Here is a 19,789-nt window from a genome sequence, read left to right on the forward strand (position 1 = left end):
TTTAAAAATTGATGCAGTTTGTTGCTATTAACAAAGCCACAAGCCATTACCCACAAGTCTAAGAACACAAAACAAGCTTTCGCCTTACATTATCACCATTCGTGCAATCTGTGTTCAGTCCCCTCAACCAGTGACCATTAGCTGAAAGCTAAGCAACGTATACACCGTGTGTGTTTGTGTACTTCTGTTCTTCTTCAAAAAGATTGATTTTGTATGTAGTTACTCTGTCTGACACCTTTAGAGGCCGTTCAGACAGAGATGCATCACTACAGGTGCAGCTGCTTCAAAAACACTTTCGGCAAAGTGTGTCGGGCAAAACAGCTGGCTGGCCTGTAGAGCAGGGCTGCTTGCATTACCATGATGAGGGGAGGGAAAAACGACTCGGAGTTGTGTCCACTATTAACAACCTCTTAACTGCATTTGTTCCACCGTTCCTATTTTATCAAAGAATGAACCTGTGGACCTCACCCTGTGCCCAATTTGATTGGCCCAGTGTGATATTGACAAGCAGTGCGACTCTGCACTTTGTGCACTTTTTTTCCCTATTTAATTGTCATGCACATATAAAAACTGTTAGAATAACACAACAACACAGTGCACAAGAGCAGTGCATGCCACGCACACCATACCAGTGGACACAGTAACACGCTTCTTAGACCACTGCTTAATCGCCAGTGTGACAAGCTGAAGTCAGTGTACTTGTAAACAGAACAGACAGAAAGGACCAGACAGCAGTGATTACAGCTAAAGAGTTGAACAGATGGCTTATGAAAAGAAAGTGAGCAGTATCAATGAAAAAAGAGTAACGGCTTTGATGCTTACACAAGCTTTTGCACTGCCAAACGCTTAATGGGAGCTGTAGTTGTTTTTAAATGGTGAGAAATGAAACATAACTAAAGTCACAAGGTGATAAATTCAAATAGAAAGTGCTTCAGTAGATGGAATATAGATGGTAAAACCCAGAAACCTTCAATGTTCTCAGAACAACCAATCAAATTTAGACACAGATAACAGCCCAGAAATGGCATCGGCCCAGAGATCATGATATAAATACAGAACTTGTCATAAATGTTCCTCTCTGGTTTTTTATGGCTGCTTTAGAATGTACAATACAAATATAATTAATACACTTTAATCTGGTACTTTTCTCATCATATTTCTTTGATTGGATGAGACATCAAAGCTCTGTGTGGTAAAAAGACAGAGGCTGTCTGTCCAAGGTCAAAGATCTGCTGTGTGAATTCTTCTGAAACCAGTTTTGCATTTAAGAAGGTTACGAAGCTCTCAGCCTGCATGCTCCATAAATGTGTCTGTGTGTGTTTGGCTCAAAGACCGCGACCATAACCACCGCGCTCACATGATCGTAGGACTTGGAATATCGCGATGGCCGAGGGGCAAATACATGATTGTGTGAGAGACACAGAGCGGGAGACAGTGAGCGTGTGAAAAAAAGCTTTGAGATTGTATGCTATTACATCACCACTTCCTGTGTCACCAAAGAAGTCAGCAGGGCATGCATGATTTCCTCTTACACATGCACACATACATGTATGGATTCAGACGCACTCACACACACAGTGCCCGATTCATCCTGGTGTAAATATACACAACCCAAAGTCGTTTTCACATCACTTTAACTCAGGCGATGGTGGATATCAGACTCTAAGCACTCAGTGTATTGTATCGATGGGTGTGCACTATTATGCAAACAATGTTTTGTCTTCCATTTACGCCATTAAATGAGGGAAATTCCGAGCTTTGTACAATTCACCTTGGTACTTCACCTTCCCTTCTTCCTTTATACACTCCCTTCCTTCCTCCTTCCTTCCACGTGGCCAGCTGCCGCCTCATATTCATTTTCGGTGAAGAATGGCAAATAGCTTCTAACAGGCAGCTCAAATCAGAGCGATTTAAGAATTGCAAATTGAGAACTAATCACACCAGAGATCTACAGTTTTTTTTTTTTATATTAAGTTAAGGAAAACTGCATGTAGACTGACAGGACGATGGATACACCCAAAAGATGGTTGGCAGCATCGTCACTTTTGGTCTGTTTGTAACTTTAGTCCTAACCCATGAAAAGTCTTCCTTCTTTCCAGTTCCTGATCTTCACAGAACTATCTTAAATAAAACTTTATTTCTGTTCCTCCATTCCCTCTTTTATCCCACTGCTTCATTCCTCAATCCCTGCCTCTCTCCATCCTTACTAATGTTTCATAAAAAAGGTTTATAAGCTCTGACCCCCAGCTGATGGTCACCAGCAATCACAAATTTAAGCCTTGATATATATATATATATATATATATATATATGTTTTGTTCTCTTTTCTTTTTAAATTAGTTTTGGTCTTTTGCCAGTTAATATCTGCGTACAAATAGCCTGGGGGTGTCAGTGTTCTAGAGATATGCAGTATAAATCATCTTTATGGGATACTTTGAGCTATAATAGGCAAAGACAATTTTGGAATGGATTTTATCAGCCCACCTTGCCACCAGGGGACCTGCTTTGGATGACATAAACAGGAAGTTTAATGTTTCCATGGAGACAGTGAGTTTCCTGTGGGTTCCAGACCGCTGGATTTGCACACACATCTCAGATTTGTCCAGTGATTAAAATAGGTCCAGTATTGTGCCCACTGGCTGCCGTTTCGGCTGGAATAAACAGTCAACCAATCAGAGGTTAGCCAGCATTTTTCATGCTGGTACACAGATAAGTACCTAGTTATGAAAAACACAACAGAAAAGTGGCAATAAACACACACAAGACTGACACAGCTGCATAAGTTATCAAATCATATTTTGGCAGAAGATTTGCCGAACAAACTTCTGCTGATCGCTTAGAGCAAAACATAACTAAATATGAACACAGTGTCACACTGAATGAATGAAAGATCGGGATATGTTTGCTCCTAGCAGTTTCTGTTTGCAATGAAACCATGTACAGAAAACAATCACCTGGATTACTTTTGATATGATAATTACACACGAGGTAAGATCTGAAATTATGAGGATTGCCATATGGCCATTATTTTGGCATCAGTATGACGCTTGTGTTTTGTGATTTGATTTGAGTTATGACGCACAATCAGGTTCAGGTTTTCTTTTTTGTGTGTATATAGAAAGATATAGAAAGTAGGTAAACCGGGTTTACCCTCCTCTTGATCCCTGTTTTAAATCCATCTCACCAGCAATGATCCTTTATCCATGATACTGGGCAATATATTGACTATTTTCCGTCCACTGTTTCCTCCAGTAATCCTCTGTTTCATCTGGTCCTGATTCTGGACTCTGGGGTACTGTCAACAGTCCACTGGCCTAGTTCTCAGAGCACCACCAGTCCACCCAGTCTGTCCAGCACTCTATTGAGAGCTCCACTCCACCACTCACTACAGTGGATGAGAAGCTTACTGTCTCCTCTCATTCTTTTGTTCCCTTTGTTTCCCCCACAGCAAGACAGAAAAACAGAGGAAATCCAGCAAGAGAGACAGAGTGAGAGAGAAAACGGGTGGAGGCAGGCAGAGAGGGATGTAAGGATTAGCCAGATTTTTTTTTTTTTGCTGTACAATCGAGCCAATTCACACGTTAAAAGAGAAATGCGAGAGCCAAACAAAAGGGCTAATTTCGCAGTGCTTCATGTGCATAATCGACTGGCTGGGAGTTTTCAAAAAGAGGATCAAACTCATCTTTATTGAGGCTGGGAATAGAAGTATAACCCACAAAGACAAAATGCTCCCTATCATCTGTCTCTCAATTCTGCCAGAGAGAATGCTGCTGTCTTTTGTCTGCTCTGTAGTCAGCTACACCATCACAATGATTCAGATTGACTTACATAGGCAGAGCTTACTGTCCTGCTGTAAATTACAGGAAGGTGGATAGCTGAATCTGAGACTGTATAACACATTTTGATGGCACTAAATCAGATTCTTTACACTGGTCTAAATAATTGATACAATGCTAGTTTGCCCTTTCAGACACAATGAAATTTGCGGTGCGCTTACTGCTGGGCATTTAAAAGCCAAAGCTCAACCTGCTTAAACTTTGGGTGCAAGTGCACCAATGGCTGTTCACGCAGCACAGGCTGTTGAAAATAGCAGCTTTCAGATCGCAATGCTGCCGTTCTCCTGTGTGTGCAAGGGCCAAAAGACATAATTTCTGTCACTTCCTGTCAGTTAAATACCATTACATTACCTGATGATACTACTGTCAAGATTCCATCAATTATTCCCCATCCTTCAGTCTGGAATCCATCAAAACATACTCATATGGTAAGTGTTTGAAGATATGCAGACAGATGAGACATGTTTTATAATAAGTCAGGATTTCGGTGGAGACAAATTAGAGTTGCACGATACCCACGGTATACACGGTACCCCGCAGTGCCAAATCATAACCGTCGCTACTATACTAGAAATTTTACATGACAGTACTACCGTGGATTACTATACTACCGGTGCCAGTCTCCGCTACATAGCGGCCGCCTCTGCTCTCCTCCCGGCTTCTCACTATATGCTACTCCTTTGTAAACAAACCAACATGGAACCGCAACCAAACGTCACAGCTGCTGAATGATTGGCTGTTTGCCTGTTACTGGTGACGTTTGTTACTGTTTCCGCACGCTGGGTCCGCCCGTCTGTTAGCTGATTGGCTGTTCGTTGTTTCTGCCGGCAAGAACGAACTCCGCGAAGACAGCTCCGCTTCGATAGAAACTCCCTTCCAAACAAACAACAAGCTAAAGTTCTGTCTCGCCCAGACACGAGACAACACACTCACCATGGCAGAAGCACCGGGCCCGAGCAGCGAGTCTGCCGTGGCGTCTTCGTCAGTGGCAACACTAATTTTGCTTAAAAAACAAACGTCGTTGTTTCAAACTAACTTGTACAAATACATTGCAGTTTATAAAAATAATAATAATAATAAAAAAGGCCGCAGTATCGCGATAATACCCGGAACCGCGATACTTTGTCTGGTATAGTATCGTGGTTACTCATTTTAGTATCGTGACAACTCTAAGACAAATACACAGTGTCCTCTAATATCAGAAGCAACTGTTACATTTTCATGAAATAAAACATTAGGGTTACTGATTTGCAGGTAAAATGAGCAGTGGTGCTACATTAAACAGCAAAGGCCATATATTTAAGGGGTGAGGTGAGTGGTTAAACCCTCATATAGCAGCAACATTATAACAGGATGACAAGGGTCATCAGCTGGGTAGGTGTGAGATAGGGTTAGGGTCTTAAATGTTTTTAGAGGAAGGTTGGGTTGGGCTGTCGCCTCCTAGCTGTCAACATCGGTTTCCTCTGACCACGACCACCATTTTATTCTAATATTAGTCAAGTAATTTAAGAAACACTCATATTAATCATTTTTGTAACAGTAACATGCTGTTTTGGGGTTTCAGTTTCAGGACTTGCCGCACGGAAACATGAACTAATGTGGGAGAAACTGAAACTTGAATTTTGTTTGATATTACATTAATATTTTGAAGTATACAGAGTATTTGACTTGTTTTCTTTTCTTTCTTTATTTCTTTTTTTCTTTTTTAGAAAAAGCATCATGGTGTACGAAGATAAGTGGAGTCATGATTTCCTCCACCATGCTGAGTAAAACGATTCTCCCGGCACATCGGCTGGCACTTTGTTTCAAAGGGAAAAGGATCAGCATGCAGATGAGGAGAGAGGCTGCCTCGCTGCATAATTGATGAAGTGCAGCAGCTAATTCCAATCTAAACATAGTGATGGGGGGAAAGAGAAAACCATCTGTGTGTTGTTGTATTTCTGCGCTGCAAGGCCAGAGATCATAGAAGCCCTATCAGTGAAACATCTGCCCAGTAGGATGTCTGCACCATGTTTTGTGTAAAACAATACTTATGGATGTCATGTAATATGTCAGACAGGGATATCCATAAATGTACACATTCATTTATGTTTCTACATATCATGCTACTGAATCACAGCAGGAATGAAAAATGAGAGATGAGGTTCCGCAACTATAGTTTCAGACGCAGCTACCACCATTTGGATTTTTTGGATCTAAGGATCTGTAGTTCCAATCTCAGCTTCCACTGAAAAGAAGTATGTACCTTCACTTGCAAAGTTTTGGGGTGGAGGCAGAGGTACAGGCAGTTAAGTTAAGGATCATGTCATTAGGTGTATGGAAATGGTGACTGCATCTTGATATCTGATCACTGACTTAATGCAACACTTGGTGAGCATGTGACCCAAATTTAAACGCACCCAAGAAGCTGTGTGGCTAACAGGTGCATGCTGGGTCTGGCTACATGCTAAATGCCTACCTTCAGTGAGGTGTGTGAGGTCTTACTGCTGTTTTTGGCAATAATATGTGACACGAAACTGCAGAGCATTCAGCTTAATGTTTCAAAAGTCAGTGTATCTTGACCAGAAAAGGGCATCTGACACTGTCAAACATAGCATTCTTCTGCCTAAAAGTCTGTCAGTCTTCTGTCTTGTCTATTATTTAAATTTTTGATTGGTTTCAGGTATGTCATCAAAGTAGAGAACAGTGTGTGAAAGTGGATGAAGAAAAGTCATTCTTTCAAAACAACAGAATGGGTACTCCCCAAGGTTCGATCCTTGGTCCACTACATTTCAGTCTGTGACCTGTCAAGTTACAAGACTTATGACATTATGGCCAACATGGACATATATGCATCAGCTGAGTGGTGTACTCGGATCTGTTGCTACAAATGATCTTAGTCTTAATAATCTTGTAGTCAATTTAAAAAATAAATAAATAAAAATTTAAAAAAAAATGTTTTTCTTATTTAAATCAATAATAAAAATTTTTTAGAGCCAAACTAAAATTGCAAATATGGTAAAGAACAACCTTAAAGGACCAGTATGATAGATTGCATTTGTCCCATCAAATAAAATTCACCTAAAATGATACTGCTGGGAAAAACAGTTCATGGGAAACATAATTCCAGTGATTTAGAATTGCATTATCAAAGCTGAGGACTTTCCAAAAGAGGCGTGTCAAGAGGAGTGTCAAGGTGATCCTACACTTCCCATAATATGACACAGAACATGTTCTTTCTGAGACAACTTCATGCCTCAAGTTTGAAGCACAGCCTTGTGTTCAAAATGACGGACAGACTTTCTAAAGCTCCTTCAGAGCCACAGATGACACCATACAACCATTTTTACAGGCTGAGCAGTGCTACTGGTCTAACCATGATTTTGATGTGAAGTTGCTGTTTCAGCTCCACATAGCTTTCAGGGCAAAGCAGTGTTTCATACATAAACGTAAATATTCAGGCATGAATCACAAAATGTAGAGAGATTTACACAGAGTAAAGACAGAAGCTATCTACATTATCTTTTATTGGATGGCATGTTCACAAGCAGCCATCAATCACCCGGGCTCTTATAGGTATGAAGATGTCACTTAGCTCTTTCTTTCTGGGCTGAAAGTCATTATTATCTGCACTGCTGCAATCGTGTGAAAGGGCTGTTGATGGATGCTGAAGGTGCGCCATCTGACCACTTAGTGTAAGTGACAGCAACCATTACTGTGACCCTACAGCACTCAGAGAGATATGCATGCAGAGTTTAGGGGGGAGTGGACCTTGGCTTCGATGGCGGACCGTGATGAAACCCAAACAGGCACTAAATATGTCCTGATCTCAGATTTGGTTGATGTTAAGAACACACGAGTAACCACAGCTTTATTTGAATCTAATTTAATATTGAGGATAATTTAATAGTGGTTGCAACAACTTGTGGCTTTCATGGCATTGCTGTTGACCTCCACGATGCTTCTGTGTTGTGGACAGGGATATGACAGTTTCATACCAGGAAGAATTCAAATTGTAGGAAAGAATCAGACATTAAAGCTGCATTTATGAATGTTTTATATTAGCAATGGATCAAATGACTCAAATGACAATGTGCAATGTGAAAGGAGTTGCTCATATTGACCACAGAGAACTCACTCAGACTACATGGATCCTCTCTCTAGTAAGCAACCAGCACATTTTCTAAATCACCTCATACATATATTTTACATTTCTGTACATTCCTTGTTACTTACCGGCCGACATTCACACCTATATAGATATATCTGCAATATGCTAATATTGTAATAACTTCTGTTCAGAATGGTTTCCCACGTGTCATAATTTGAAGGTTTCTGCTCATGTTTGGATTGTCCTTGCCTTGCACTGAGAGATGTTGTAATGTCAAGTTATTTAAACACTTGGTAGCAAGGAAGGAGCAGGTAGCAAGGTAGGGCTTCACAGGATTACAGTGTGTTGTGAGGTGCAGAGGCTGTCAGGGATGATGGAGAGGAGGGGTGGTGTTTCTTTATGGTTGAATGAAGGCGTTGCATTATAATTTTTCTTCTCTGAATGTCTCTACAGCTGTACCATTCTCCTCAACGCTGCAGCTTCTGGCATGAAAAGGGAAAGATGTATTGATTTTCATAAATTACCTGCATGATACCATAATCATGCAAAGCACCTATCCCCACACAAGTAAGCACATACAGCCAAATGCCAAACAAACATATCTTCAAGATGTGATATATAGAGCATGAAGATCTTTCTGTTCATTTCTCCTTGAAATAAACAAGAGAATATTGATTTGCCACATTCATTGTTATTCTCTGTCTCTGGCCTGTTCATAATGATCAGCGTGTTTTACAGTGAACAGCTGAGTGTGATGAGAAGGCTTTGACAGGTCTGACAAAGGGTTCAGTGAGAGAGACTGTCTTGGCTGGCTCCCAGCAGCCTCCACGCCTCCCTCAACCAGGCGTCCCTATTCATCTCTACCGGCCTTAACGAGCCTCAGGGCCCTAACGACCTCAGTGATTTTAACGAGCTCTAACGAGAGAGTGCTCCGTTACACGTCCTGTGATTCGGCTTGCACGTTGGCACCACTAACGTATGAATTAAACTGTTAAAATGTTTTCACGCGGCTGTTTTTGCATCGCAAACGTTTCAAGGTCAAAATCATTTGAATCATTTTGAAACCATGCAAAACAATGCCTTTTTTAAGCTGCCCTTAAATCACATCTACGTCTGTGATTTTAAAAATCAGCTTCTCTGCAAAGAATGCTTTCTCACTTTCCACCTTTGTAATCCAACTTTTTTACCTTCGAAGAAAATTAAATGAAGAAATTCTTGAAATACAAGGAATATCCTGAGGCCTCCAAACCACAACTTTAACAGTATCAAAAGAGTCTGACAGTAATCTATCCATGTCAGTTGATGTTGGTGGTTTTTCACATCAAATTTGTGCAGCTGACCATTGCAAGCCTTAGAGCCTTAGTTGCAATGTCTTAGAGCCGACCTTTGAGGGAACAGAAAGCCAGAGTCAAAAAAGGAGAAAGCTATTATGTAACCTGACAGGTTATAAGCCTGCTTTGCCAAAGTAACTCTAGAACAGAGACAGCCAGTCAAAGTCAATGGTACACTACCAATACCTATCTTAATAAAGTAACTGTAGTCTGGTTCGCAACCAATGTCTAGCTAATTGGTAGTAGCTATTCTAGGCCAGCTGGCTGGTCGGGCCGTAGGAGGTGGCTATATTATAGTAGCTATATTATAAAGTAAGATAGTATTTGTTAGTACGTTATAGAAAGTCCATCAAGTTTCCACCAGACCAAGGATCCACAAATGAACCACTACACTACTGGTCTTATTGGCCAACAAAGGGTACTTAGCTTTAACATTTGGCATGGACAAAATGTTTTATACACAGCAGACATTTGCTTAAATCATGTTTGTGCTACTAAAGCTGCTAAATTAGATCTTAGCATTGAGAGACTGCAGAAATATGGATAACAATCAAAAGTGCACGATATAGACAAAGACAGATACACGCTCAGAAAATGTGTTTCTTAACAAGTTAAGCTGAGCTCGCACACAGTAGGAAAGTCACAGGTGGATGTAATAAAGGATGAGATGAGAGCGCTGTGTCTGTCTTTCTCCTTGTTTCTATTGACACGCATCCCGGCCTCTGTTATAGACAACAGCACTGCGGTGGGAAGTTCCCCCGGACCACACAGACACAAACACACCACAGATTGGACTAATGATACTCTTCCACAGAGAATCTTCAGTTCTGCTACATGGCCCAGAGTCATAGGACATTGTCACAGGCTTTAAAGGGCTGGACAACAATGGGAAGTCTCTCTGAGGATACAGTTGGTTTTCAGCTCTCCTGGTCTGTTGATGTTGTTGTTTTTCCCACTTTACTACTTTAATGAGGAGACAGACGGGCCTCAGACAGCTGAAAAACAACCAAATTCAACATTTTCTAAAATCCACTTGATAAGTGATGGCTCTCATTGATACAGTGGGGATTGAGTCTCATTTTCAGCTTGTTGTTTTGTTACCTTGTATGTGAAATGTGTTCATTTTTTCAGAAGTTTGGAAGACTTATGGCCTGGCGTATATTAAGTTTATGTAAAATGATGATCATCACCTGGATATGACCAGGAATGTTGGCAGCTTCCTGTTTTGTACATGGAAGAAACACAAGAGAAGCCTTAAGATGGCAAAACAATGTATAAGTCAAATTATTAGTTTATTATTCGGTTACTTAATCAACAAAATCTCTTTTTTTCCAGTTTCTTAAATATGAATATTTGATGGTTCTATTAAGTTTTAGATTTATTTTGGCCTTTTGAGTTTCAGGACTATCAATCGAATGACTGGTTGTCACCCTGTTGCAAAGGCACTGCCAACCAGTCTGACATGGTTTCATAAAAGAACTGGAAATGTCGGTTTCACATAAAATTCCATCCTCTGTATGTCTGCGAACATCCACGAGGAACATTCACATGGAGCCTAAAATCTAAAACAGACTGTACGTGCTGACTAAAACACAGACTGCACATGTGTAAGCACATCTGCTGATGTAGACATCTGAGGCAGCAAAAACAGAACCACGTCCACATCCACTCCTAGTCCTAAAGAAAGCCAAGAGAAGGCTTCCTGCCAGTGGGGTCTGTGGTCTGAATATACGTAAACAAGGTTTTGAATACATAAAAATGCAAAACTTTTCAAGTTACATTTTCATGTAGAACATGTAGGGAATGTTTTGGACATTTTAGACAAATAGTTGAGATAGACAGAAAACAAGAGAGGTATAACATGCACCAAAGGTCCAATCCAGGGACTTTGCAGGCATATGGTAGTCTTAACCACTCATCCACCAGGACACCTCAGCAGCAAGTTTTAATGGAAGTACTTGATTTTGACTTGTAATATACAGTGATGTAATATAAAGCCAAATATTTAGCATAGGCCATGCCACAGGACACCTACTGGAAAGTACTGAAGCCATGGGTGATGTATCCTTGGAAACAGTACAAGTGTACGAACATCAATACACACACACACGTAAAGTGGTTTGTATGCTTTGTGTTTTATGGTACGCTTCACACACCGTGGTCTAAAGCATCATCATGGCCAGAGAATATAAGCAAAGCAGATGTGGCTGGCCACCACAAGCCGCAGTCTCATCCTGGTTCCCACCAGAGCTGAACTCAGGACTTCATTCTGAGGAGGCATCTCAAGGCAAAACAAAGCCACACGTGTAACTCTCAGCCTTCATGGCTATGTCTGTGAATTACAGAGGAGCAAGCGACATAGCCACAATGTTGCTGGTTCAGTTCATACCAATGACTTTTGTTGCATGTTATACTACTGGATCTTTTTGGTTTTGAAGAAACTTTATTTGTAAAAGTAGACACCACTCTCATGTTTGAAACTAGGTCAGCAACTAATAATTTTAACTCTGTTCATTAATTTACTCTATAAATACCCGATCACAAGTAGCCAGAGCTAAAAATACATCATCACCACACACATCATTTAGTCTGAACAACAGTACAAATTCAAATGGATTCATGTTACAGTGATTTGAAATACATACCGTAGCATGATAATTTAGCATCATAATAGCATGACTATCATTCATATCTCTTAATTTAGGCTGCAATGAGCTTCAGAGAAATGTTTATGACCACAAGTGTAAGAAATTAAGAGAAGGGTTCAGATAGGAACACAGATACCATACAGGATACTCGTTTCAGCCAAGAACTCACTCAACTCTATTAACTGCACATAATTAGTATTATTAAATATAACTTGCGTTTCAGATTTCAACTGATACTGTGTGTATGATGGGACAATATATGTTTATTTTAGACAGATTGCTATCGATATTTGGACATTCAAAAAGATGATACATCGGCTGAAAGTCTTTTCTTCTTATGTCTTATCCTGATATGTCATTTTTTTTCTCTCTCACTCTGTTTGACAAACTACATAATGATGAAACTGTTTCTGTACCACAAGTTCTTGTTACTTATTGGCTGACACACATTGGTCAGAACAATATACGGATCGAGTTCTGACTTCAATAGCTACTAACTTTACTTTTAAATCCGCACACACTCTGTACTGTATATATGGATATCTACATATATGTTTGTATATGAATTTATACATGTTTTACTCGTCTTTTTCTTTTCATTTTTTTCTAATATACAAGGAAAAATGCAGCAAATCTTCACAGAAAAGAAACAGCACATTTTACTGAATGCATTTCCTGTCAATTTACATGACAAAACATTTCTGCACTATTTGAAATAAACAGAGTCAGTTATAATAAACTGTTCTCCAAATAACAACACAAACAGTGGTATGTTTTGTTTTTCTTTTTAGCGATTTCGCGAACATCATTGAGGGGTCTTGGAAAAATCTTATTGTTCCAGCTTAAAATGGAACATACACTGTAAATAATAGTATTTTTTCTATTTGATATCAACCTGGATCTACTGTGCATATTAAAAATAACAACAATAATAACTATCCAATTCTATACTGTACTGTAAAAGTGATGTGAGTGAGAGACTGCTCATCTCTTTGTCAAAGAAATGCAATTATTTTAGTTCAGTGCTCTCTGTGACTTGATTTGTAGCAAAAATTCATATTAAAGTTCAACAAAAACATGAAGATGAACACTGATGCTAGAGGTTTTAACACTTGAAACTAAGCATAATTTATGAATTCTATGAGCATCTATTTGCCACATATCTTTTCAAAGGGCCTATTGATATTTTATGCGGCAATTTAGCACTAAGCACAAGCACAGGCACTAATAGCGAGCAGATAAATGACTACAAGATGAAAACAGACTAAAAAGCTTTTAAAAGCTTTTCCCCCTGTTATTTCTTATTCTTCTTTATTCAATGCTCCCGCTGCTGTCAACAAAATATTACCTAGTAACCACTGGTCCATATAGCCAGCTGACCGTAAACATGACCTCTGCGTCTCATCGTATTACTCTGCGACCTGGTATGTGTGTGTATGTTTGTGCGTAGATGTGTAATTTACTAGAAAGTTGCGAGACATAGCCTCCAGGGATACACTTTGGCAGACAACTACATAATGCCCTCATACACACACACACACACACACACACACACACACACACACGATTGACTGCATGAGCATATGGGCACGTTTCATCCTGTACGTATATTTTAAATGCGAGATATCCTCATTTCAAAACAGTCAAAAGAATCACAGCAGCCACCAAACTTTACGACTGTCACTTTATGACTTTATGATTTTTTGTCATCATGAACTTTTCCGCAACTCCCACTGTGCACCACTATTAATTCACACTTCTAAGGTCTATGCAACACTATTTGCATGCACAGATCACAAGGAGTAACTGCCTGCCTTGGGCGGAGGATCTGCTGAGGAGAGAAAGAGGAAGGAAGGACCTGGTGAGGAGCAGGAGGAGGAAGAGGTAGATGATGGGGAAAGAGGAAGAAAAAGTGCTTTCTAAACAGCGTGGATTCAATCAGCTGACACTGGCAGACATGCAGAATTTAGCTTGGCTCTTGATGTGAACACAAGCATGCACAACGCCTCAAACCACCAAGTACAGGTCCACTAAAGAAGAAACCATATAATACACATGGGATGACAGGCTGGCATACTGACTATGGTATCAAAACAGTTCACTTCTAAATGCAGCAAGGATGTTGCACTGGCTGGCTGACCCTGCATCCCACCTACAGGGGGAAATAGTATTGATATTAGAGTATACTGATGATTTCTGTCCCGAGTCCATCTATGGGGGTCGGAAAGTTTCAGAAAACATAATTTCAGACTTTGTCAGAAAGATTTGGACACAAAATCTGACAAATTGCCTCAAGTGATGTCACCTGAGTCAGCATTGTTGGGGTTGAAGAAAATGAAGCTTAACAGACCTCTGTAGTTCTCTGCTTGAGGCTAATAGCTCGAGACTACATTGGCTATGAATGGATTGCAGCAAATATTTACCAAGAATTTTCTTAACATTTGAGTGAAATGAAAATTTTCCTGTCAATGTTTTTTATCGATTCAAATCAAATCAAATAATTCTTTCAGCTGTATTCACTTTGCTTTCCAAGTCTGCCAACTCCTACCTCATACACTGAATATCAAAAATGTCAACAGTGCTACCAATTTGCATAAAATAGAGAAACACAGGAATGAAACATTTGACTTTTAATTTAAATCAAACCTTCGATTAAATGGAAAACCAACTCAAACTGTCACTTCATGAATCTGCCATTGGTATACAGCCACCAAACTGTCAGTTCCACATGTTCTGCATTCCCTTTGTGGCCTTTAAGTGGTGTATTTGAACATGGATCGTATGGACTGTAACAGTTCGGGCAGAAAGCGCACAGTTTACAGATCGTGCATTGGTGTTTGACGTCTCTTCTGCAGTTACTGTGTTATTTCCCAAGTCTTCAACTTGATAACCAAAGCTGTCAAAACCAGCCTGTTTCTGAGAAGCGGTGGAGAAAAACTATTTATTTATTTGTTTCTCTTGACAAATGACTTCTTCTTTGTCAAGCTATAAGCATTGATTAAAGCCACATTGTTTCCTGTTGAGTCAAAGTGAGTTTGAGGGCTGATGACTCAATGATTCTCATCCACTCACTGATGCTCATTCATTGCTTCCTTGGGGATTCAGGAATTCATCCATTCCAGACTAGGGCAGTAGTGTGTTTTTGGCCCAGGTTGTAGTGACCCATATATATCAGTGAGTGAGCGCAATAACATAAACAAGAGGGCCATTAGAGACCAACTGAATAATAGATGAAAACAGAGACAGTGTAAGAGAGGGGGAGGTGGGGAAGTGCCTATAAAGTGGTATTCCTTGAAAATTGATTACCCAATTTTATTCTGTAATGTGTGTGTGTTTGTGTTTGAGCATCAGTGTCTGGAAACTTTGCTGATATTGCTTTTGACATTTTTGCCTTTGTCTTGAAATGAGCAGGATTATTTGGAAAAGCCCTTGCCAACCAGTTCTGGGAAGGTCAAAGAATTAGCTGAAACCACTGCTTTCTTTAAACTATGTGACACCATGTGCTGCTCTGCAATCCAGCAACATCTCCATGCAAAATACTGGCTGTCAAAGACTGGCTGTTAATTTCAACTGAATCAATTTAGATGCAGTTTGCTCTCAAAATAAAAAAGAAATGTGTTGAAACAACTCTGATATCTCACAATACTGCAGTGTGTCTCTCTTTCTTTATACCTACATCCTCTACTCAAGGAGCAGTACAGATGCTGTGTCATAGGTGCTGATGTTGCTATGCAACCAGCACAGATGGTTTTCATAGGGATGAACATTTTTACAAGTCTGTTATCATCTCAAAATGGTTGTATTTGGCAAAAAAAATATTTCCTATTCGCAGGGAGAACTCAAAACTGTCTTGATTTATAATGCAGACTGCATGGTGGATGTTTCCCATGAAGCAGCTCACCATTTTTTACACATGAGGTGCACATAAATGGCCCATTTGATCAGAAATGCTCATTTTGAATCACAGGACAACAACGTTAAATGTGTTTAATGCCATGTCTGCAGTCCAGCCACTTTGTAAACCGAAGATATCACAGAAAACAAAGAAAATCTTCACATTTAGAAGCTAAAGGCAGGCAGCGTTTGGCTCTTTTGTCTGCTTGAAATCTTTTTGAAGGATTTATTTATTATTAAAATAGCTGCTTATTAATTTATGTTGATTGACTAATGGATTAATGAACTAAACATTTTAGCTACAGTATAATTTCTTGATTTTACAAAGACTACCTAGAATTTGGCACTGGTATTAGTATTAGATAGTAGAATCATCAAATGACAGAAATCCAGAAAAAATCTATCAAAATACACCAAATCATATTACTTATATAGTGAATAGTGATATTTAGTAAAAGGTCTACTAGCCCTAACCTGACTGCACTCATTGTTGGCATCTGTTTGGAAAGGAGAGAAGGCGAATTTCAACATCATCCAGTCATATTAACAAACCATATAATGTAGTCAAACAAAGAGTAAAAACATCTCCATCCAGAAAAGCCTTCAGCATTGTTCTTTGCTCTGATACTAGCAGCATCTACTCTAGCCTTTTATCACTGTCACTGACACCTAGACCACACCCATAGCTCATGGCATGGCAACCAATATTTCAGATGCTGATTGGTCCTTAACTACCATCCTCGAACACACATAGCTTGATGCCTGGCAAGATGGATTCTTACATGAAGAGCAGAGGCAGTCACAAAATGTGTTTTGGATCTTTATGCAAGACATTTCTTCTGACCTGTGCTTTTTTTGGATCTCTATCCAATATACAATACATGCAATACTAAGTACTACTAGTACTAACTTACTCAAAGTATTTAATATTTCCATTTCCGATTACTTTAAATGTATATCTTACCTGAAAGGCACATTTAGTTTGCTACTACAGCCTGTGTAAACAGTAGCATAATGGCATCTTTGGCTGTAGAGAGCCCTACGGTCTAAAGTTCGGAAAATATAATTAATATTATGTAATGATAATTATCTTGGCGTGGGCTTGCACATTTCCAACAGAAACTAGGGCAGTGGAGTGAAAGATGAGGGTAGTTGACAGACAGAGCTGATCTGACAAAAGACGTTATGGAGGCGCGTTATAAGACGTGCAAGATCCAGCTTGACCCTCACTTGGCAATGAGAGTTTAGTCTTGCTCTAGTTCCTGGAATATCCCTTTAAACTGCCCATGGTAACTCATGATTTGTATTTAGAATGGACTTAATGTGAAATTCTGAATTAAACTGAAGTGATATGAAATGAGCACTTGGATCAGTATTGACTAGATATCCAGGATCATACTTGTCTCTCTCTCCTACCCCCCACATGTCTCACTATAACAATAGAAAGCCAATAATGTCTCATTATGTTACAATAAGCATAAAGCACTAGTCATGACCTCTACCATCAGGGGTCACATAGAAGGCATAAATGTGCAGAGACTGGGGGAGAAAAGCATCTTCTTCAAGAAAAAGGGGGAGCCATGCATGCTACAGGACAACCATGTCCATTTCATCAATAATGGACAATACAATTCCAGATACTATTACTACCCATCTTACAGTATCCTCATGAATGATGCAGAAAAGCACAAACAATATTAAGAATGTGGCAGACAAAGAGGGAAGACAGGGAGTGACAGGCAGACAGAAAGCCACGCAGAGCTGCATGGGCGTCTGACAGGCAGACATATTGACAGAGACTGTATCATGAACCATTTGATGGACGCTTTCATCCAAAGCATCTCCCAGCAACACGAGTGCATTTAGCATGGGCGGGTATTGAACAGCTAAAGCCTGGTAGTAGCCGCTGTTAGTGGCATGTTGGAGCCATCAGACTGCAGAACCGCTGACGGACAGACAGACCGTTCATACAGGCAGACGGACGGAACAGGCAAAGAGGTTGGGGTGGCTGACGGCTGTGCGGCTTCTCACGCCTTCATGTTTTCCTGCCAGATCAGCCTGACAGAAAATCAATGACGCTGCACTCTCATGGAGGCTGGAGGCTCCATTGAGGCTGAATATGCAATAGTCATGTCTCTGTCTTTAAGCACAGACGATGATGACGATGATGAAGCATCTCTACCCAGGTGCACATGTGTATGTAATGGAATGCGCCCAAGCTGCAGACATATGGCTCCATCATCGGACACAAATCTGATTCGGGGGCCTCTCCTTTATTCCAATTTGCTTGTTGAACCCGTCGAGGTGAAGGAGTTCCTGGCTCATTTAGACACCGGCCACCTACACGAGGGGTTTAAATGAGTCCCAGCTCTTGTAGACTATTCAAATAGACAAACAAACACAAGTATGCGTGCATTATTGCAATACACATTGATGAACGCGCGTGAAAACAGCGGAGTGGCTGTTTAATGAGTGCGGTAGTCCTGTTTGTGCACGGGAAAGAGAGCTGAGCATCATGTCAGGTGTGTCCGATAACGGGTGCATGGATGTTTGCATGCGCAGCCAATATTTAGGGAGTAGGAGGAGGAGGGGGGTGGGGGCGGGTTTCGCACCAACAACCCACCGAGTCGCCGCATCACTATCAGAAAAGACGGTCCCACTGCTATAAATCTGAAATAAAATCATCATCACCCCATTGGTAGAGGTGTGTGTGTGTGTGTGTGTGTGTGTGTGTGCGTGTGTGTGTGTGTGTGCAGACATTTTCAACGTGCATTTGAAGCCCAGACACCAGCTCCATATGATGAGGCTGTGTGATTATTCTCAGGGAGGAAGCACATGTGTTTACCAACCATCACTGATCCATTGAAATGTTAAAAACAAGCTTTTATTTACCTTCATGTCGTTGACAATCGCCTGGAATAGACCCCCGAGGGCCCCGCATTCCTTCTCCACGGTCTCCATGTTTGCCAAATCCACCATTCACCGGAATTTGCAAAAGCGCGCACCAACTGCGCGCTACCAACACCCAGCAGGAAAAAATAAAAAATATGCAAAAATGTATTTCCACAAAATCACGGACCGGGCTCTCCGGTTTCTCCTTAAAACCGGGAGAGCGACAATAACGGAGGGATGCAGGGAGAACGGGAGGAGGAGGGGTGGTGAAAAAACAGAAAAGATGCCGAAAGAAACGGCTTGCGCTGCGGTCTCTTCCAAGCGAAGGGAAGATGGGCTGTGAAAGAGGAAAGATGGTCTCTCTCTCTCTCTCTCTCTCTCTCTCTCTCTCTCTCTCTCTCCCCGGCTCTGGGTCAGTCAGGCGGGCGAGACGTTTAGATGGTACCGGAGCGGCCGCTCATCTTGGCGCAGCACAGCGCTACGCGGAGTCGTTGGGAACGCATGTGACGGCAGCGGAGAACCGGAGCGAAGGATCGCCGCGTACTTGTGTATGTGTGTGTGTGTATGTGTGTGTGTGTGTGGTTGTCAGGGTCTGTGTCTGTGTGTTCGTGCATGCATGTGCTCCTAGGTAAAGGCTGGCTGTGATTGGTGCAGAGGCGGTGGGCTCAGCGGTGCGGGGAGAGCAAGCCAGTAATACGACCCACGCAACTGCAAGGGAGTCAAAAAAAAAAAAGGAGGCTGGACAACTCTGGACGGTCTGTCACATGGCCACACGCGCGCACGGACACACACACACACACACACCGTAGACCACCAGAAAAAAATGTCAGCAGGGGGTAAATGTCAAATAGATTTAGCTACCAGAAGAGTGTGTGCCTGTGTGTAGGAATGTGTCCTGATGACCTAATTAATCACTTATTTTAAATATATAATTTTCATAACCTTCAGTGGCCTGTCAGGACTGTAGTTTGAAAAAAATGCCTGTTACTGGTTTCTTATAAGGGACAGCAATGTGGTTTATCTCCTCAAACTGAGGAGGGTTCAGTTTCTGGAGTGGGTGAGAATGTGAACTTTGGTTTGATTGAAATCAGTTGGACT

General features: G+C 40.9%; 1 protein-coding gene across 4 annotated transcripts in view; it reads right to left on the bottom strand.

Annotated features, from left to right (window-relative positions):
• Positions 1 to 19,429, bottom strand: part of mtss1lb (MTSS I-BAR domain containing 2b) — a 73,632-nt gene extending 54,203 nt beyond the window's left edge. For 2 of the 4 annotated variants that reach the window (XM_027281355.1, XM_027281354.1), the window contains exon 1: positions 18,692 to 19,429. In XM_027281355.1, coding sequence (XP_027137156.1) covers positions 18,692 to 18,778 — 87 coding nt within the window. In that variant the 5' untranslated portion in view covers positions 18,779 to 19,429. The remainder of the gene's footprint in view (positions 1 to 18,691) is intronic. The other 2 variants (XM_010737237.3, XM_019261546.2) reach the window with 1 other exon arrangement.
• Positions 19,430 to 19,789: the final 360 nt, after the last annotated feature.

This window comes from Larimichthys crocea, chromosome VIII (genome assembly GCF_000972845.2).
Source record: "Larimichthys crocea isolate SSNF chromosome VIII, L_crocea_2.0, whole genome shotgun sequence".
Lineage (NCBI taxonomy): Eukaryota > Metazoa > Chordata > Actinopteri > Sciaenidae > Larimichthys > Larimichthys crocea.